The 20,832-nt window shown below is 48.1% G+C and overlaps 2 protein-coding genes across 6 annotated transcripts; both read right to left on the minus strand.

Annotated features, from left to right (window-relative positions):
* Nucleotides 1-1,021: 1,021 nt before the first annotated feature.
* LOC120503274 (cytochrome P450 2J2-like) lies at nt 1,022-10,294 on the minus strand. Of its 5 annotated transcripts, none has more exons than XM_039711628.1 (10): nt 10,175-10,294; nt 5,772-6,067; nt 5,087-5,249; nt 4,788-4,937; nt 4,117-4,277; nt 3,545-3,721; nt 3,168-3,303; nt 2,801-2,988; nt 2,232-2,370; nt 1,452-1,627 (listed from the first exon to the last, which is right to left on the minus strand). In XM_039711628.1, the coding sequence occupies exons 2-10, from the start codon at nt 5,958-5,960 to the stop codon at nt 1,452-1,454; spliced, it is 1,479 nt and encodes a 492-aa protein (XP_039567562.1). In that variant the 5' UTR covers nt 5,961-6,067; nt 10,175-10,294. The 5 variants fall into 5 exon arrangements, with proteins under 5 accessions (XP_039567563.1, XP_039567562.1, XP_039567561.1 ...); XM_039711627.1 differs by having other exon boundaries at nt 5,772-6,076; nt 10,175-10,293; XM_039711626.1 differs by lacking the exon at nt 10,175-10,294 and adding an exon at nt 6,418-6,559.
* LOC120503273 (cytochrome P450 2J2-like) lies at nt 8,130-19,193 on the minus strand. The gene is made up of 9 exons (XM_039711624.1): nt 18,987-19,193; nt 17,428-17,590; nt 16,655-16,795; nt 14,582-14,742; nt 13,606-13,782; nt 12,932-13,073; nt 12,203-12,390; nt 10,175-10,313; nt 8,130-9,686 (listed from the first exon to the last, which is right to left on the minus strand). Exons 1-9 carry the CDS (start codon nt 19,191-19,193, stop codon nt 9,508-9,510), a joined length of 1,497 nt encoding a protein of 498 aa, XP_039567558.1. The 3' UTR covers nt 8,130-9,507.
* Nucleotides 19,194-20,832: the final 1,639 nt, after the last annotated feature.

Genomic DNA, 20,832 nt, shown 5'->3' on the forward strand with positions numbered 1-20,832 from the left:
TGCAGCCCACTTGCAGCCTTCCCCTTCAGCTTCCCTCAGAGAACCAAAAGAAAGGAGATCAGGTCTAGAAAGTCAAATTACTTTCTTGTTTCTGCTGGAAAAGGGAGGTGTGGGAGCCTGTGCCAGCAGCAGGTTGGAGGGCAGCTGGTGTGAGGGAGGAGGAGTGTAGGGCTGGGGCTGACCAGGTTCTCCCTAGGAGTGGGATGAGACAAGTCTGCATTTCATAAATGGACTGGTTTGTGTCCCACCATGTGTCCTCACTTCTCCACCTTACTGGATCTGTGAAACAGCCTCAAGTACCAGGAACAGCCCAAACTCTTGTTTCCACTGGCACAGAAAATCAGAGGAGGTGGCAGAACCTCCCACCCAGCCAGTGCTGAAGGAGCTGTGCCAGAAGCTGTGTTCACCTGGGAGAAATTTGCTTCCTTTAGGAACAGGTAAGCTGTAGTCCAGGGAAAATTGAAAAGAGGAAAAGATTGCTCTCTTCTCGTTTCCTCAGCAGGAGAGCAGGAGCTGGAGGTGTGTGTTCCTGGTGCTGTGCTGATTTCCCATCCTGTTCCTGGGGGCTGCAGCTTCTGCCTGGAGGTCTCAACAGGCCCCTTGTGGTGCAGTTATTTCCCAGTTCAGTGCATTTACTGGTTTTAACCACTGGTTGCCAATCTTGGGACTGTTTCCTTGTGTAGATGATGGCTCAAAACAGTAATTTGTTGTTATTTCCCAAGGCACCCTTTTCCTCCCTAGACCGTTGAGTGCAGCTGAACTGCATTGTGTGTTGCTGGAGCTCACTGCCCTCGGACACACCAGCCACTCTGTGATGCTGGGCAGGTAAACAGAGAGGATTTTGCATATTATAATTTTAGCTGTGCTGCCAGGATCATTTTTCCATCACTTCTGTAGGAATTGCCTTTGCTTTTACAGTGCCAACCTCCAGCAGTGCAGGAACAGAGACACAGAGCATGGCCAAAGCCTGCAGCCCCTGCTGGAATTGGTCTTCACTTTGCAGAACACTTCATGACAAAAATGCTTTGATAAGTATTTATTATGTATGAGACAAGTGTTATAGAGTAACTTTTTAAAAGATAAGTACATATTAAGGAAATGTCAAATTAATGCTTGTGTTAATTTTATAAAACAACAGTGCAGTCTCTAAAGTGTCCCTCAATTTTGCCAAGGTGAACCATGGCCATCCATCACAAAATTAGGAAATCCCCAAGCCCCTCATTAATTTACAGTGCCATAGGGCAAGCCTAATAATGGTCTGGAAGCTCCCAGACTGATCCCATGATCACACCATCGTGGGATACAGAGTGCAAGGTCTAATCGTGAAAAAACTGATTTTACAATTGCTTTGAAAGAAATAAACCACCCAGCCTCCCCCTAGAGCTGTGCAGGGCTTGTTTTCAGCACCCTGACAAAGGGTTTTCCCTGTGAGGATGGTGGCCAAGGCTTCCCTACCGAGGCACAGCACAGATCTTGTAGGGCTGTGGGGCTATTGCAATTCCTATCATGGGCTGCAGGCTGAGCGTGGTGTCCGGGGGTGCCTGGAAGGTGAATTTCTGGAGCAGGGAGGTGAAGAAGAGGAAGAGCTCGGAACGGGCCAGCAGCTCGCCCAGGCAGGCACGCTTCCCTGTGGAGACAGAGCCCACAGCATCTCAGAGTGTGCTTTTTGTCCTCAGGACCGTGGTCCAGCTGTGTTACCCCATTCCTGGGGGAGTTTTTCAACCCAAACCAAGCTTCCTAATAATAACTTTGGCATTACAGCATGGCCTGCCCCCCAAATTGCATGACTTTTTACACACACACATGACCTGGATGTGCCCATGCTGGGAGAGCTCACCAAAGAGAGCTACCAGAGATGTGTGGTGCTGGTGTAAAAGCAGGTGCTAAAATCAACTTCCCCATGGAAGCTGCTGTCTGGGGAACCCTGTGGTGGTAACAGTGAGGCCCCTGGTGAGCTCAGCCATGTGGGAGCAGAGCAAAGGCCTCAGTGAAGATGTTCCTAAGATCTCTCTAATTTACATGGTTTTTTTATTCATCCTCATTTATCTTCTGTGCATGTGAAAGACATAAGAGGACTCCAAGTGTGGTTGTGGTGCTTTGGGGAGGCAATGGGAGCATTTTGAGTAGCACCTCCAGGGTGCACCTGCCCTTTCCTTGCTATTTTCCTCTCTGTCTCTACCCTGCAGTTGGAAACCCAAACCCACAATGCACCATAATTCAGCAAATCTTACCCACAGAAAATGGTAGAAAACACTCATTTTTCCAGAACTTCCCATCCTTCAGAAAATGCTCAGGGTTAAAAGCATCAGGGGTTTTCCACTCATTCTTGTCAAAGAGCAGAGAGGATAAATTTGTCATTACACCAGTGCCCTAAGAGGAAAAAAGAAAAATAAATTACACTTTCTCTGACACTGACATCAGAAGGGGCAGTTTTATCTTCCAGTCTCCTCTCCATGAAGAACATCCTTAGTCAAATTCTACTGAAATTATTTGTGTAACACCCCACTGAGGCCTGGATTTTCTACTTCTTGTTAGTTTGGAGGTGCAGTTACATAACTTCATTTTCCCTCATCAGCATCGTGTAATCTTAGGCTAAAGTCCCTGTAAGAGCTGGGATCTGTGCCTCAAAGGTATGTGTGGGGGTGTGGCACCATCCAGGGAGCTGGAGAACACTGAATGGCAAAAGTCCACATCCAGCAGGAGTGAACTCTGGGCAGGGCAGGGACAGTGTCTGCCCTGGCCTGGCACCGTGCCTGGGGAGCTGGGAGTGTCCCTGGAGTGCCAGCACGCCAGAGTTTACCTTTGGGATGTAGTAGCCATCCACGTAGGTGTCCTCTGATGCCATTCTGGGCACGTTGAAAGGGATGACGTTGCCTTTCCTCTGCACTTCGTGGATGGCAGCGTTGGTGTAGTGCAGGTTGTTCCTGTCCTCCAGGGCTGGTGGCCGTGCCTGGCCGATGACCGCATCGATCTCGGCTTGCACCCGGGCTGGGGGAGGAGCAGGAAAAAAACTTGGATCAAGTTTTTTTAACCAGCAATACAAGGTTATTGCTGCAAGGGTCTACCAAGGGACTTCTCATGCGAGTGTGGGGACGCTCCCTACTGGTCTCTCACAAAGCTGTGAGGCATAAAAGCAAGGGAAAACACCAACTTTTTGTTAACTGTACCTTGAATTTCTGGGTGTGTGGCCATAAAGAGCAAAGCCCAGCGGAGGGTTGAGGACGTGGTCTCAGTCCCAGCAAACATTAGGTCGAGTGAACAGGCTATGAGGCCTTCCTCCTGGAAGGTGTCACTGTCGTGGTCCTTCAGGAGAAGGTGTGTTAGTGACAGGAACAGTGAGGGTGTCCTGGCACCACCCCAAGGATTTTGACAGAAGCTGCTGACCCCTCGCATCCCCATCCTGCTGATGGGTGGCCTGAACCTGATGTCTGTCCTGAGCTCATAAAAGGCTACACAGGCAGCTCAAATGGAGAATCTGGGCTCGTTTCCCACCCCTTCTGATTTCTAAGCCCCACTCCAGGAGGGTTTTCTCCCAGTTGCTGACCTTGGAGATCTCCAGCAGGTAACTGTCAATGTAGTCCCGGCACTCTGAGGGGTTCCAGTCCTCCTTGTGTTTGTTGATCTGCTCTTGCATAAATTTTTTCAATAACCTCCAGTGTTTAAAAATGGTTTGGTGGGCTCCAGGTAGGTACTTCATTATAGATGGGAAACTGTTGTACAGCTTTGAGCACAAAAGGAGAAAGACAAATTGAATAAACAACTTTAAAAAACTCTTCTGACATCAAGACACTACCTTGCAATTGCATTTGCTGAATTTCTGGAGCTCGTGGAAACAGCTCAGCTCCAGAAGAGGAGAATTCATTATAGGGTAACTTGTGTGTTACCCACTATTTCAGCAGGCAGGTTGGCAATCATTGGGCAGGAAAAGTGATTTTGGGTGAGAGAGAGCAGCGTGAGCATGGCACAACTTGAACAGAAGGAAGAAAGAAATGACAGGAAAATCTACCCTGTGCAAAGGAATAGGGAATGACAGCTTTGGTGACAACAACATTGTGGCTTTTAAGGTTGACTCCAGAGAAGAAACTATGGCCCTGGGTTGGGGCAGGAGGGCTGTACCTGGCTTGTGATAGCTCCATGGAGGGCAGTAATTTCATACATCAGCTTCAGCAGTCTTTGGAAATCCTCATCATGGTAATCAAACCGATTGCCAAAGATAAGGGAGCAAATGACATTTGCAACAGCATTCGTGACTTTAAGCTGAGGGTTGAAAGGGTTCCCTGGAGAAGAAAAAGATCAGTTCTCTTCCACTCCTCTCAGAACAGAAAACACACATCAGAGGTAAAGTAGTCAAGAAATATGAATTAAATGAGTGGCCCCTAATGGGTACTGTCCTGTGTCAGTGCTTTCCTGGGGTGCCTGGCAGACCCCATGAACTGGCCAAGCTTGGCAGGACAACCCCAGTGGTCCCAGTTCAATCAGCTTATGGAGATGTTTGTATACTTCTGAGAACAAGGATGTCAATTGAATTCATTGGAAACATCAGCATTTATGCAACATGGTATTTCCCAGAGAGGAGCAGACTGAAGGTGGGCTGTGAATAATGCTGTGGGTGTTGCCTGGCTGCATTCCCCAGCCAGCTGGAAGGCAAAGCACCTGTAGGAAGGAGCAGGGATGCTGGCAGGGTTGTAGCATTGCTTGCAAGGTGTGGTATTTTTCAGCAGGCAGTGAAATTATAACAGGCCCTACCAGTTCCTGCCTTCACAGCTGCTGAGGGCCATGGCACTCACCCTGTTCATCCCTAAACACATCCACAAGGAACCGGCACTCCTCCTGGATGCGCTCCTCCAGGCTCCTCTTCCCCAGGCCGAAGTTCCGGAGCGTGGACAGGGTGAACCTCCTCTGTGCCTTCCACAGGTGCCCGGTGGAGGAGATCAGTCCTGGCAGGAACACCCCGTGAGCCAGGGCCTATCTCCCTCTGAGGGGGAAAAGCTCCAGGGCTCGCTTTGCCTCGTCTCCAGCTGTTTCAGACCTCTGAGGGTCAAGGCTCGGACCTTGCAGCTGAGGCATCTCTTGAGGGGTAACTCACCGATCTTGCTGAAGATCTCCTCGTCGATGGGAATGTCAGGGCGGTCCATGAACTTGTTCCCTTGGTTTACAAGCACTTCCTTCATCAGCCGCATCCCACTTACTATCACAAACTTCATGCTGCCCATCTGTATGGCGAAGATGTCACCATATCTTTTACGTAGCTGGGAGGGGACATAAGCAAAAGGGGTTTTCATTTGCAATGGGTGTTCCTGGTGAGACCAGCACAGCCCTGCCAGAGGACATGGGTAAAAATAAGGGAATAGTGGGAGGGGAGACAGAATGTGTGCACTCTGCCTGAGGGCATAGTTTTTTCCTTTCCTCTTTTCCTGCATCAGTGATTGGGAGATTGTATTAATTGGCCATAAATCAAGCAAACCTCACCAGGTTTGATTTTTCAGTCCTGTGTTTTTCCAGTTTTTTTTCACCCCATTCCAGCCCCCACTCGGACCTGTCAGGTTTGTACATCTGTGACTGCACCTGTGGGATCGTGCTGTGACCTTTGCCCGTGGAATCACTCCGCCCTTCTCACCCTGCTTGTACTCAGGTAAGTGCCACGGATGAGGCCAAACCTCCTGCCTGCCTTCACTGCCTGTGGGGTTTGGGTTATCCTTTTCCCTGCACGGCTGAGGATGTGTAGCTGCAGTCCCTCCATCCCCTTCCCATGCTGCTCACCACCTGCATACCTTCTGCACTGTGACTGCAGGATCTTTGAAGTCTAAGAGGTAGATGTGCCCCACGAAGGGCAGGCAGAAGGGAGTGGGAGGGAAATTCTTTGGATTTCTGCTCTTCATGTAGTCTGCGACGAGCAGGAAGATGAAGAGAAAGATGAGGAATGTCTGGAGGGAGATGCTGTCCCAGAGGAAGTGCAGCATGGCTGGATGGTGGGGCTCTGCAGGGACGTGTCCCACAGCAGGTCAGGCAGGTTGAGCTCACAGGGCACCACTGAGGCCCCCAGGGCCAGGGGGAGATGGGTGATGAGCTGGCACAGCTGTGGGTGCAAACACAGGACAGCAAGGAGTGGCTTTTGCTGCTTGCTCTCAAGGCTACATTCAGACGCCTGCTTTCCCAGCTTTCAGAAAGGATTAAACTGAAACATTCCCTCTCATCTGGTTTAAAACAAACCCACCACAAACCAGAACACCCTCAGCTTCCCCCTTCCCCCCCAGCCTCCTCTCAGTACTTCACTAAACCCCAGTGCTCCATGTCCTTGTCTGAAGGACAGAAATGAGCTTTGTGGGACTGAGATTAAAAGCTGGCAGTTTGAGCATGCAGCTCCCACAAACCCATCTCTCAGGATGCCCCTGCTCCCTCCTTCCCAGGTGCCCTCACCGTGCTAGGTCCCAGTTTCAGCTCCTTAGTGCCAGGGAGTCTCCAGCTGCTCCGAGAGCCTCGTGCTTTCCTTGTTTATAGCAGCTCGCTTCCTGATATGAGGAGTCCTGGGCCAAGCCCCAGGTCTCAGGGGACACCCGAGATAAGGTTGCACAACCTTTCACAAACCATCTGAGTGAGTTTCCTGTTTCGTGTGTCTGGGTGACGTGGGCTGGAAGTAAACAGCTGTCCCGGAACTCGGCGCTTCCCAAGCACCAACATTTTCTGATCTCCACCAGAGGAGTGCAGGCAGAGCAGCTGGCTCCAGCCGTGCCCTGAGCTCTCCAGCCATCCCTTCCCACTTGTCCTTTGGGTCACAGCCCACGGGGAAGCTGCTCCCAAAGCCCCACAGAGCTGATGAAGGTGCTGAGAAGCCGATGCAGATGCCCAGCTCTGCAGGCTGGGGCCCTTTGGTGGGAGCTGGCAGCAGAATGTGCTGCATTTTCCCACCCAGGAGCAGCTCTGGGCTGGGGAGGTGATCATGCACATGGACCACGTGGAATTTTAATGTGTTTGTTGTGTTTTGCTGTGAAAGAAGCAGGGAGAAGCAGCACTTTTCCCTTGCATCACATGGCTCTGTCACAGCCCCGTGCAGTCATCAGCTGCCACCTCCTGTTCTGGGGGACATTTTGGGTGACTTTTCTCTCTTTTGGGGCCATCAGTTGTGGCTGTTGGGATTGTCCAGTGCTGATGACAAGGACAGAGGTGCAGCAGAGCCACTGTTGTGATGCTGTACACATGTTCTCCATAACCTTACACTTGGGAAGCTGGAGAAGGCAAATCTCTGTTTTACTGTGGAATCTTAAGGGGAGAAGCCTGCTTTTGAGAATAGCTCTTTTCACCTCTGGTTTTTAAGCACACTTAGGCATGAGCCCCTGGAGATGCATGTTCGCCAGCAGAGACATGAGAGGATACACTTGAAAATTAAATAAATTCATGCCTCCTGCCTTTAAGGTATGGTACCACTGCATTTAACTAAAAAGAAAAAAAAAAGAAAAAAAAAGAAAAAGAAAAGAAGATCACTTCAATAATTTATTCTCTTCAGGAGTAGGAGAGGAAACGAAAAGTAACGAAGAAACACAGGTTGGAAATGAAACAGAGAAACAGAGAAGAGATCAATATTAATTTGCTAAGCCAGTGCAAATAATACAAGCTGCAGCCACAAGCCAGAGGTCAGACCTACAGCAGAAGGAACACAGAAACGGAGAGAAACCAGTGCCTAGTCCCGAGTGGTGTTGAAGACTTCAGAGGTGAAAAAGTCCCTGTATCTTTTATGTTTTCTCTTTTACAAAAACAAAACCACAACATGGGAGCCCGTGACTGTGAAGCAATAATTAAAAACGCAATAGGATTAAAGTGATCAGTGGGAAGGACAGCTCAGTGACAGAATCCCCGTGTGCCTGGTGAGGCAGGGATGTGATGTGCAGAGGACTCTCCCCTGTGGCATAAATCTGCCACTGCACGGGGATTGCTTTGTACCGCAGCAAAGCTGCTACTGCCGGGGACAGAGAAGAAAACCACTGGAAACGAAACTCGATGTAATCCTCTTTTCCTGTTAACTATTCCACATCCTACGTGGGTACCCACAGAAAAGTGACTATGAAAGGTGAGAAGCAAAAAAACCCCAAAAAAACAAAAAAAAAAAAGAAGAACAAGCTTTGCTATGACACTTATGAAAGGTGAGAAGCAAAAAACCAAAAAACAAAAACAGGAAGAAGAAGAATCTTTGCTATGACTATAGTCCGAACTGAAGCACACAGGAGACAGCATTTCTAAGCACAAATACTTGGTCACATAAACAGAAAAATTCTCTGCAAGTTGCATATTTAATTAACTCATATCCAGAGAGGCCTGGCATAGGAAGAAGCTGTGTCCATGGTGCAGGGTGCCCTGTCCCAGCCGCTTCCTCACCCCACTGTCCATGCTGGTCACACAGACACAAATCCTTGCCAGAAGCAGAGGGGAAGTGCTGAACTCATGACTTCCCACCACAAAGCCACTGTTCCAACACTTCCTTCCTGAGGGGCAGGGCTGAGCCACCATGGGCATGACCCTTCCAGCTCTCTGCTGTTCCCTTTCTGCTGCACTTCAGGTGAACTGCTCCCCAGCAACCCCAGGGGATTATTTTGTTGCAGCTTTTCTGATTTGTATTTTACTAGCACAAACCTTTTGGTTTTCTAATATAAAATTGCTGTGTCTTATTTTTATAGCCCTCCAGACCTGCTGGAAGCACCTTGTGCCATCCCACTTGGGTTGGGCTTTGGTAGAAGCTCCTTTTACTCCCCTGTAGCCTCCTAATTAAAATTCCCATATACCCTTTGAGATCCAAAAAAATGCTTGCTGCTGCTTCAGAGATCTCTGCTTAGATATATTTTATCCCTGGAAGTGTCCAAGGCCAGGTGGGATGGGGCTTGGAGCAACCTGATTTTGTGGAAGGTGTCCCTGCCCATGGCAGAGGGGTTGATCTTTAAGGTGCCTTTCAAGCCAAACTATTCCTCGATTCTGTGATTTCCATCACACAGCAGCAATGTGGTGCTGTAGGGAATGTCCACCACCCTGAGCCCAAGCCCACCGGAGGCTCAGGATCGGCTGTGGCCACCCAAAAGTCCAAACTGAGGCTGGGTCATGAGTCCAGAGCTTGTGTCCCAGGCCAGCAGCTCTGAGCGGGGACACTTCAGGAGCCCTTGGCTGTTTAGGTGCTGCAGCATTAGGGGCTGCTAAGCGGTCTCTGGGTGATGGACATGTTCCCCACAGAAAAGTCAACATCAAACCATGCTTTTGCAGCTGGCAGACACCTTCCTGGGAATTGCTGACAGTGGAAATGAGGTAATAAGGCTTTTAAATCCATGCATTTTGTCAGACTGGTAGCGGGGAGCAGGAATGAGGTGAAGAGCCACAAGGGTTGTGTTTGCTGTGGCCTTTGCGCCCTTCCCCTGCCTCCCAGATGCTGGCAAGTGCTGGACCTCCAGGGCCTATCATTTCAGCCCAAAATCTCAGTCAGGAGAGGGGATTTCCCAGTTTGGGGGGCCGTGGGGCAGCCCCAGGCCTGGCTCAGTGCCAGGGCAGGGCGCAGAGCTGGAAGGGCTTGGGGCAGCGCGTGAGGCTGAGCGTGAAGGCGAAGGACAGCGCGGCCGCTGCTGGGGCCTGGAAGGTGAACTTCTGCAGCAGGGCCACGAAGAAGATGAAGAGCTCGGTCCTGGCGAGCTGCTCCCCGGGACAAGCCCTCTTGCCTGGAAAAGGAGCACAAAGAACCCGAGAGAGTCCCGAGTGAGCTCCAGCCAGCTCCGAGCCTCCTCCGGCCCGCGCCGCCTTGCACAGGCTGCAGCAGCTTTTCTTCCTGGAAAGGTTAGGTGGCAATGTTCACCCACACAATCTGCTCAAACCTTCCCAGAAGTTTACTGCCGAGCAAACTGCGCCTGTTCCGAGAGGCGAAGAGTGGAAACTGTCTGAACAACCCGGTTATGTAACTTCTGCAAGAAGAAAAAGCCTTTTTCTTTTTCTTTTTCTTCTTCTTCTTCTTTTTTTTTTAATCCTGCAGTAACAAATTGATTTCCTCCCTGCTCCGAGCAGCCTCTATTAACTGTGACTGGGATTTTCACTGTGGGGATGGGCTGGAAGCTGAACAGGAGCGGTACCCCCTACTCTATAAGCAGAGTCTTTTGGGGAAAAAATAAAAGCCTTGCAAAAAGAAAAGCCACCTCCCCATCGATCACCCTACCTGCAGAGAAGGGCAGAAAAGCCTCCCGCCTCCTGTACTGGCCGTTTTCCAGGAAATGTTCAGGATTAAAGGTGTCTGGAGTCTCCCACACGTTTTTGTCGAACATTATTGAAGTCAGGCTGGTCATCAGGGTGGTGCCCTGAGAGAGGAGGAGAAAAGGGGCGATTACACAGCGGAGAGGAGCTGAAATGTTGTCAGACTGGGTTATTATTAGCTCTGTAAACTACACTGTTTTAAGGGCAAAACGGGCTTTTTTCCCCCCTAAGCCATGTAATTAAATGAGGATGAAATCTGGCAGGACTGTTCACTTGTGTGTGCCTTTACAGATCACCAATCGTTGATCTCCATCCTCAGCTGCAGTAACAGGTGATGTTAATGCAAAGCAACTTTAAATTGGTAGCACTGCATTCCCACAGGACCTTGAAGCAATTTAATCAAGTAATTTTCAATTGATTTGTTTAAATGTGTTTTTTTAGAAAAAAAATTAAACTGATCTGGTTTATCTCCACATTCTCCCATCAGCAAGAGAAATATTCTAATCAATGTGGAGGAAAATGCCTGGATTTTTAACATTTGCCTCATTGCAACCAGTCATATATAGGGAAGAGACCAGTTATATAAATCCCATATTTGCTTTTGTAATTGCAGAACAGTGTGTGTGAAACAATACTCATTACCTGCCCTTCATCAAGTGCTACTTTTAATAGAGGGTTATTAATGTTGTGTAGAATTAACAAACCCAGACTCTTTGCTTTCCTATCTTTCTGTTATTCCTGTAATGTGTTGAGGGTGTCTTACAAAATTTAAGGCATAAACCTTTTAAAATTGGCAATTTCAGCCAACACCATGAGGATCTCACAATTCTCCTCTGTAAGGAGGTGAGACCTATAACAGCCCCACGGAATCCATCAAGAGGATTTGTATTTTCTATATAATTGTGATATTTCTGTAAGATCCTGCTGGTTGGTTCCCCTCCAGGTGAGATTTGGGGCTTGGGCTGTGAAGACCCTGCTCTGGTGGGATGAAGGCTGTTGGGATGAAGGCTGATAGGATGAAGGCTGATAAGGATGAACATGAAGGCTGGTAGGATGGAGACTGCTGGGATGAAGGCTGTTGGGATGAAGGCTGATAGGATAAAGGCTGTTGGGATGAAGGCTGATAGGATGAAGGCTGATAAGGATGAACATGAAGGCTGGTAGGATGGAGACTGCTGGGATGAAGGCTGTTGGGATGAAGGCTGGTGGGATGAAGGCCGGAGGGATGAAGACTGGTGGGACAAAGGCTGGTGGGACGAAGGCCAGTAGTCCCCACGCACTTTGGGCAGGTGGAAGCCAGCCAGGGTGGTGTCGCTGGTGGCCATGCGGGGCACCCCCAGGGGCACCACGTTGCCCACGCGCAGCACCTCGCTCAGCACGGCGCTGGTGTAGGGCATCTCCTCCTTGTCGGCCATCGAGGGCTGCCGGCACTGCCCGACCACGGCGTCGATCTCCTGCTGCACTTTCTCTACAGGGAGAAAAAATAATTCGAAGTATCCCTCTTCATAGAATTTTTAGGGTTGGAGAAGCCCTCTTAAATGATCAAGTCCAACCATTAAACCGGCACTGCCAGGCCATCACCAAACCATGTCCCCAAGTGCCACATCCACACTCCTTTTAAACACTTCCAGGGTGATTTCACCACTCCTCTGGGCAGACTGTTCCAGAGCTGGACAACCTTTTCAGTGAAGAAATTTTCCCTAACATCCAACTAGGAAGGCTAGTGGGAGGAAGGCTGTTGGGATGAAGGCCAATGGGATGAAGGCCAGTAGGATGAAGGCCAGTGGGATGAAGGCCGGTGGGACGAAAGCTTATGGGATGAAGGCCGGTGGGATGAAGGCTGTTGGGTTGAAGGCCAGTGGGATGAAGGCCAGTGGGATGAAGGCTGGTGGGACGAAAGCTTATGGGATGAAGGCTGGTGGGATGAAGGCCGGAGGGATGAAGACTGGTGGGACAAAGGCTGGTGGGACGAAGGCCAGTAGTCCCCACGCACTTTGGGCAGGTGGAAGCCGGCCAGGGTGGTGTCGCTGGTGGCCATGCGGGGCACCCCCAGGGGCACCACGTTGCCCACGCGCAGCACCTCGCTCAGCACGGCGCTGGTGTAGGGCATCTCCTCCTTGTCGGCCATCGAGGGCTGCCGGCACTGCCCGACCACGGCGTCGATCTCCTGCTGCACTTTCTCTACAGGGAGAAAAAATAATTCGAAGTATCCCTCTTCATAGAATTTTTAGGGTTGGAGAAGCCCTCTTAAATGATCAAGTCCAACCATTAAACCAGCACTGCCAGGCCATCACCAAACCATGTCCCCAAGTGCCACATCCACACTCCTTTTAAACACTTCCAGGGTGATTTCACCACTCCTCTGGGCAGACTGTTCCAGAAGAACCAACTGTTTCAGTGAAGAAATTTTCCCTAACATCCAACTTAAACCTCTCCTGCCACAACCTCAGGCCATTTTCCTTTGTCACTGAGCCCCACCTGGTTGCACCCTCCTTTCAGGGAGTTGTAGAGCATGAGAAGGTCCCCCCTCAGCCTCCTTTTTTCTGGGCTAAACACTCCCTGTTCCCTCAACAGCTTCTCCTGAGACTTGTCTTCAAAAGGTTCCCAAGAGGATGCCTGGGGCACAGGCACATCCAAGATGTGGCAGAGCTGGGATAACTCTGTTCCCTGAGTTTTCCTTTCCTAATTTTGGGCTAAGCAAAGGACCCCTCAGTGGCCCTACCCTGAATGTGGGGGTACGCAGCCATGTAGAGCAGGGCCCAGCGGATGGCGGTCGCTGTTGTCTCTGTCCCAGTTAAGAACAGGTCCAAGGTGGAGCACAGCAGATTTTCCTCATGGAAATGGGAGCTGGTGTCACCTTTAAACTTGGAGGAAAAACATAGCAATGAAAGCTCTTACTCTTTTAAAACCCAATCCAAAATCACTTGTGTGTAACTGAAGTCCTACTGCTCCTTTATTATCTACACCTGGACTTGGAAATTTCCAGCCTGTACTTTCACTGGATTTCAAGTCCTATGGACTGTTTTGACAGACACCCTGGTTGCTGTAGAGTGGCTCTTGAAAGCAGGTAGCATTTTTAAATGTCAAGTTTCACAATAGCAAACACAGGCGTGTGAGTGCTCACAGAAACATGAACATGTTCCCTGAGAGTCCTCCTACGCCGTGTGACAGAACGAAAAAGGGAGGAAGACAAAGTGTAAATCCTTTCAAATGGAAAAAAAAAATCTGTGTTTTTCTAAGTGATCAGGCTTCTGCTGCTGCTAAAGTTTGATGTGGCAGAGGTAGGGAGGGGAAGGCAACGTGTGAGGGAAGAGCTCCCCTGACAAAACAGCCCTGAATCTTCTCTGCTCATTCTATGGGTTAGTCTTTAGGTTGTTTTAGTTATTTTATTCCTACCTTTTCTATTTCCTTCAGGTAACAGCCAATATAATCTCCTGCCTCGGACTGGTCCAAATCCTCCTTGTGCTTTGCAATCACGCCTTTCACAAAATATTGAAGTTTCTCCCAGTGCCTGAAGATTTTCCTGAAAGGTCCTGGCAACCATCTCATGATGAGAGGAAAAGCATTATAGAGCTGGTAAGAAATCAAACAGAGCAAAAGAGCATTTTTTGAGTTAGAAAAAAGCAGGTATCATAGTTGAGAGGATGGGACTCTCAATTAATTGATTAACTCTGCTTGCTACCATGAAATAAATCATCCTTGCTGTAACAGTCCAATTTGTACAAATTTACTTACACAGGTGTAAATAAGTGCAAACAAGATAAGAATTGGACAGATATTTTCTGCTGATAAAGTTCTCAAATACTGAGTGGCCAGAGCTGCTCCCTAATGTGAGGTGGCCACAGGTGAGGTAGATGCAGATGAGCCCCTTCATGTGTCCCCATGGTGGGCACAGAGATCAGACCATGGTGTGTGGCCACACAGGAAATACATCACCAAATCCACCTATTTTGTTTCTAAACCTGGAATCTCAATTTTTTTTCATAAATAGAAGTTATTTAAGAAACTGGTTGGGATATGGGTGTGGGAAAAGTTAGGAATTTTCACAGTGTTACTAGTTCTTTTTAGATTTTCTTTTAAGATTTTCCTGTTGTTTTTTGGTTATGTCAGGCATAACATTGGTTTTGCAATCCTGTAGTGTTTTGGTTTTTTTAAAATTCCATGCGTCCCAATAATTTTAGCTTATTTCCTTGCTTTCCTGATAGGATTTGTGTATAAATCCAATCTAATGTAAAACAATTCTCCTGGTCATTTTCCTTTAAACATGGCTCTTTTTCTACAGGAAAAGGCAGATTACACCAGTGCCTTAGAAACCCCAGTTTCTGAGCTGTTCCGTGCAGCTGAAGCTGGAAAAATATCCAAGTGGCTTTACCTGGCCCCAGAAACTTCCGATGAGCAGCAGCGTTTCAGCCAGGGAGTGCAGCAGTTCCTGGAAACGGTTGTCATGGTAGTCAAAGCGGTTCCCAAAAGTTATGGAACAGATGATGTTCGAAACGGCACTGTTGATTTTGTAATGAGGGTCAAAGGGCTGTCCTGGAGGAAAGAAAAGGAAAGGAAACTGCCTGAAGGGAGGTTTGGCCGGGTGGGAGTTGGTCTTGTCTCCCAAGGAACAAGGGATAAGAGAAATCAGCCACAAGTTGTGCCAGAGGAGATTTTGACTGGATGTGGGGGAAAATGTCTTCATTTGAAAGGATGGCTTTGGAAGGGCTGCCCAGGGCAGTGGTGGAGTCACCATTCCTGGAGTGTTTGAAAGGTGTGTGGATGTGGCATTTGGGCCATGGTTTACTGGTGAACACGGCAGTGCTGGGTTAATGTTTGGACTCAATGAACTCAAGTATCTTTTCCAACATAAATCTCTCCACGATTCTGCGATTCTGAAGCTTTCATTTGTTTTTCCTGTTCAGTCTCAGTCAAAACCATATTCTCTATCAGATCCACAGCTGTGAAGCAGAGTGAGACCTGCTTCTCACCCATGGTAGTTTCACCCCACGTCCTGGGGTACCCACCACCCCATCACCTCCAGCATCCCGCTGGAGCCTGGGCACTATGGGCCAGGACATCCCGTCCTGTGTCCAGCCCAGGCTGTTGGCAGGCAGTGGCATTAGCAGTGAGCTGCCCAAGCAGGGTCTGAGGCATTTTCCAGGGAAAACAACCAGCAGCATGCCATGCTATGGCTGTCAACTTTGCAGCTCCAACTTGTGTTTGGTGCCAATTTTAAACACCAGGAGAGTGTCCCTCAAAGCTTTGCCCAGGGCAGGGAGCCCAGGACAGCCACACTGCAAAAATAGCATTGCCCTGGGCTTTAGTTGTGCACCATGAAGAAATCAAGGGAGCTGAAGGAGAGAGGGGAGAGGGTTTCAGATCCCTGTGCCCACCTGTAAACCCCAGCAATAGCTCATGTGGTCCACAGAGCCCGTTTATAAAGTGAACTGTGATGTGATGCTTGTCACATCTGCGTTCCCTGAGAGAGTTACTGAGCAGAGACCTTCATCTCCTCGGGCACATTTCAGCAGCCTGGAGAGCCACTTGCTGTGACAAGAGACTGATCTCAGTGACAAGCCCAGTCCAGCCCTGAGCTGCTGTTGAGCATCACTTTGAAATGCAAGGCACTCCTCGCAGCACTGCTGCTCTCTCCACTCTTCAAGAAAGTAATTAAACCGGGCTGGTGCTCAGATATCAGAGTGATGGACATGATCTCTATTTGTCATTACTAATGGGAAGAAAGGCCCAAACCAGCAGCTTAATTAGTTTATTGATTAGGACTATAGAAGACTATAATCAATTGGCAACATGGAGTATTTGGCCTGTTCAGTGCAACAGCAATTAAAATGGAGCAAGTTTAGTATATAATTTCACAATTCCTTTTTAGATCTTTCTTGTTTACTATATATAGCTCCATAGAATTAGCTCAACCCCATCTGCTTCTATTTAAAGCTGAAGTGCAACATCACCCATGTACCAACATACAAATTATTCTTACTAATATCCCTCTGGCAGTTTTTAAAAGCTGGACCATAAAAGAGCAAGGCACACGCTTCATCTGTGTGTGATACAAAAGGAAAGCCTGACTAAACAAGTTTTAAAATACTTTGCAAAACCAAGGACAAGCAGAGGTTAACTAAGCCTCTGAGGGGAAGTGCCTGATGGCAGGAGAGCTGCATTTATTCCTTCACAGAATGCACGAGACACTTCCTTAGCCACGTAAACACTCATGTTTTAATAACTACCTAGTATATATTTGGTTAATATTAATAAGGAACAACTAAAATAGGAGGCCTGAGGTCTAAAATAATTGCTAAAAGGCACAGTCTGGAAGTGTAAGATAGAGATTTGAGCTATTGAAGAAATGTTTTGCCCGTTTGGAGCTGTGCTGGGGTAAGAGTTTTACTTCTCATCATTCATTTAGCTGGAAGCTCTGAGCACAGTGTTGTGCATTAACCCCCACCTTTCTCCTCTTCAATTGTCTCCACGAGGTACCGACTCTCCTCTTGCACTTTTTCCTCAAAATTTACAGCAAGGCTTTTCAGTGTTGCTAAAGCAAACTTTCTCTGCTGCCTCCATATGTGCCCGTTGGATGATATGAGCCCTGTAGGTGGAAAAACAGGTGAACAATCCTCTCTCTGGGTCATTTGTGAGTGTTGGGATTCTGAAACCACGTCCATTCCTCATGGACAAAAACCCCAAACCAAGGCAAAGAAAGCTTGTGGATGTGGAAAAGGCTATGGCTTTGCCTGGGAATTAAAATTCAAGAGTAATTGGCTTATGCTAAAGATCTAGCTTTATGGATTTGCTTTAATCTGCTACTTTGTCACTTTGCGTGGGAAAAAAAGGTGTAAGCCAAAATACTCTGAGTACTATCACGCTGTTGGCAGAGCTGCAGGCAGGAGCACCCCGTCTCTGGAGCTGTGTGCTACCCAGGCAGGAAAAGTAAAGGAGAAATTAAACCCCGGGGGAAACGCTGCAAGTGTATAGATTTTGGGCAGCTTGCGTTTATTTTTCCTCTTTCATTAAAATCTGGTTTTGAGCCCATCCTCATCCCTAAATCTCACAGAGATTAAAACATACCCCTGTGAGATTATTAGCAGTCTTGCCTTCCCCTGTGCAGACTTTCACAGGTGCAGCTCACAAGGGTTGAATTCAGCCAGTTTCTTTCCCTCTAACAGTTATCATTCCAAAGAGGTGGAAGTTTTGTCCCAAAATCCTTGTAGCTGTGCTTACCAAAGCCTCTAAATATTTCTTGGAGGAGTGGAATGTTTGGCCGGTCAGCAAATATTTCAGCCTGGTGGACAAGAGCTTCTCTCACCATCTGGTACCCGTTGACAACCACGAATGTCAGACTCCCAAACTGCACGCTGAAGATGTTCCCGTACCGACCCGTAAGCTGAAAGAGAGGCCATTGTCCTCTGAGAAAAAGGAGATGGGGATTTTCAAATCTCACCAGGCCAAGACCTTGAACAGGGAAATCTGACTTTGAATTTAACCCTGCTTGAAGCAAAGGGACTTTAGAGAAACCCAAACCCAAGCATGCATGTCCCATCAAATCTCAGCTACTCTGTGAAGGCTGCAGAAGGCATAAAAAGGCTGGACAGCTGTAGTGTGGGAGAGGTGGATTGCTTATATTTGTTATCTGGTGTGACCTGGGCTTGACCAGGTGTTTACATCAGTTTGGCTTGTGACAAGGATGTAAGTTGCATTGTAACTGATTGGCATCTGCTCTGTCCCTTTTTGTCCCACCACCTGGGTCACCACACTCAGGCTCTTCCTGCTGAGGGCAATGCACAACAAATTATCCCTTTCATCACCTTTGTGTCTAGAGTAGTGTGGTTTCTTCTCCAGCTCTCCCATTTAGACAGGAGCTCTAACTGCTTATTGCTAGACACGTACTTCTAATTTTAAGGCTGACTGCATTTATGGCCAAATTGCAGCCATTTTCCTTGCATGGACTTTGCTGGCATTAGTGTCTCCTCTGAGATGTATAAGGGTAAAAGGGGGATCATATCTTCTCTCTGTCAAGGAGCTCATCCTCTTCTTAGAATGACTCTACATGTAAGGACACACAGGGTCACCCCAAACTGCTGTGGTGACTTGTGAAAGCAGCCTTGGACCAAATGGGTGTCTCAGTCATTGTGTGCTTGTAAATAAATAAATAAAATGCTTTTGCTAAGCAAAACCAAGAGACAAATAGTCACCAGAAAGGATTTTTGCAGTCAGCATGTCAGAACTTCTTCCACCTTTTCAGAGAGGAATACTCAGCATGTATAAAATCTCTCTCTTTTTGTCTCTGGTGGAAGTCAAAGCTTTACAGAGGGATCACTACCTCTTTCTGCAGCACAGAAGAAGCCACAGGACATAACGCAGGATTTTAAATGTTTCAGATGTGGTGGAGTGAATTGTTGGCTTCTTGGCAAAGACAATGACAGGACAATTTTCAGAGGTGATCTCCAAATAGCCCAGCTGTCACACAGCACTTTTCACCTGTCCCCCAGCCTGGCCCAGCCCTTCTGAGCCCTTTCTGAGGTCCAGAAGGAAATGGTCACAGTCAGATGGGAAGAAAAAGGAGGAACATATAGGTCTTCCTCCGTTATGGATTTCTTTCCCATTGGACCATCCTACTGCCCTGGAAGAGGAGCTGATAGTGAGAGATAAAACCATCTATCTCATGTGGTTATTATATACCCAGCTCTGCAGAGGCTGCCCTTGCTGCTTCTCAGGGTGGCAGTAAGAGTCATGGAAGGGTAAGATATTGTTAGTAGGGAAAATGTCCATGGAGCTCTTACCTTCTGCAGTGCAAGATGGAGGGGCTGCTTAAAGTCCACAAAGGTTCCCACGAGAGGAAAGAGCTGTGGCCCTGGAGGGAAATTCCTGGGTCGTCTCTTTTTCACTAGGTCAACAATCAAAAAAGATGTGACCAGAACCACCAAGAGCATCCGACCATTCAGCTTCTTCAAGAAAGATACAAAATCAGGCCAAAACTGAAGCTCCATCTTGGCCAATGAACTCGCAGGTTTTCATCCCAGGAAAGGACTTGATTCTGGTGTTACATTTGCTAAAACAAGAGTAAGCAACGACTGGAGAAGAAACAAAAAAAGCTAAAATGCTGATAGCTGACTGGAAGCTGCTTTTCCATATACAGCTGCTGCCAGACCACCTGCTGAATAACTAACTTTAAACACCAGGATCTCCAAAAGCAACCCTGAAACCTCACAACAATTGGCCAACCAAAAGCAATCTTGCAAACCTTGAGCTTTACATCTCTGCCAACTCCCTAATTTTCTTATGGAAGAGCATTCCTCCCTTTTGCCCTGAACAAGGGTCTCCTTTATACGGGCACCCCGCTGGGATTATCAGCACAGCAAACATTCGAGGTGAGGTGAAAGCAGCTTATGGGGCTGATCACATGTGGTGGCGTCGCGCGGTTTCGGGGCTGGTGAGGCATCTGAGGTGATGGACACCACACAAGGGGCTGAGGGGCTGATCCTGTTAAGTGCTAAGCACCATCTGCAAAGGGCTGGGTACCTTCAGGGCCCACCAAAGCCTTCCTGGCTTTGCCGGATCCATCAGGAGAGGTTCAGACAAGGGAAGAGCTGCCGGGGCCCAGGACTCTCCCAGCCGCACAAATGAGAGTTAAAGGAGCTTAATTTCAAGAGTGAGAACATAGGCTCATGTGCTTGCCATGGGATTGGAACTTATGCATTTAAATCTCCTGGGTTTTCTGAAAATCTCCTTTGAATAAAGCTTCACGCTGTCCTGGGGGAAGGCTGCAGTGGACTGACAGTGACCTCTATGACTTGGAATCAATCTTGTGTCACCTGCTGATATTTAGCTACAACTTGGTTCCAGCTCTCTCTTTCCTTGTTTTTTTTTTTTTTTTTTCCCTTTTACAAAGAATCTAAATTTATACTAAAGCGAAACTGTAAATAATGAGTTTTAAAATTATTTGTCTAGAACAATGTGATAAATTCTGAAGGATGGTCAATTTTTACTGTCATGGAATCCTATGATGGTTTGTGTTGAATGGGAACTTAAAGATCCTCTGGTTCCAATCTCCTGCCATGGGCAGGGGTGCTGTGTCTTCAGTTTTAGAGAAAGCTTTAATTTTTAAGGAAAAAAGTGCAGTTTTCATAAGAAACAATAGTTGGGAGAAAAAATCGGGTATTCTCTAGTCTTTCACCATTTTAAAAAGCTTTGCTATCCCTGTCTTTCATTATCTTAGAAGCACAAGCAGGCTATCTGACAGACCTGCACCTTGGCTGTAGCAGGAGTCTTTTTTAGGGGCGATAGCTATCTCCACTCCACCCTTCTTGCTCTGAAATATTATTTACAGGCTCCCAGATGGGATTAGGCAGCAAACAGGGAACAGCAATGGGAGAAACATCTCACATGCCTTGTGTACAGAGCACATTTTCCGTGCCCATGGCACAGCTGTGAGCAGCAGTGGTTGGATGTGCTGTGCTTCTCCTGCTGCTGGCGCACCCACGGCGCTCCTGTGCCTTTTGCGTCCACGCACCTCTTCCAGCCTTCCTGGTGTGGCAAGCCAAGCCTGGCTCACCAGAGGCTAAATCAGGATAGCAGGCTCGTGCTCCTCATGCTGGCACCGGGGAGATGACTCGGTTGGTGGAGGTG

Source organism: Passer montanus, unplaced genomic scaffold (assembly GCF_014805655.1).
Source record: "Passer montanus isolate IOZ18808 unplaced genomic scaffold, ASM1480565v1 scaffold25, whole genome shotgun sequence".
Taxonomy (NCBI): Eukaryota; Metazoa; Chordata; class Aves; order Passeriformes; family Passeridae; genus Passer; species Passer montanus.

Bases quoted from the DNA above. Each gene is read 5' to 3' on its own strand.
- LOC120503274 (XM_039711629.1), bottom strand. From the start codon at position 5,960: ATGCTGCACTTCCTCTGGGACAGCATCTCCCTCCAGACATTCCTCATC. The intron at 3,304-3,544 runs GTCAGCAACTGG...CTTCTCCTGAAG, and splicing joins ACCTGCTGGAGATCTCCAAG to GACCACGACAGTGACACCTT. The intron at 2,371-2,800 runs GTAAACTCTGGC...TTTTCCTCTTAG, and splicing joins ATGGCTACTACATCCCAAAG to GGCACTGGTGTAATGACAAA.
- LOC120503273 (XM_039711624.1), bottom strand. From the start codon at position 19,193: ATGGAGCTTCAGTTTTGGCCTGATTTTGTATCTTTCTTGAAGAAGCTG. The intron at 17,591-18,986 runs GTAAGAGCTCCA...CCTCTCTTTCAG, and splicing joins TCCATCTTGCACTGCAGAAG to CTTACGGGTCGGTACGGGAA. The intron at 13,783-14,581 runs GTAAAGCCACTT...ATTTCTTACCAG, and splicing joins TCGGAAGTTTCTGGGGCCAG to CTCTATAATGCTTTTCCTCT.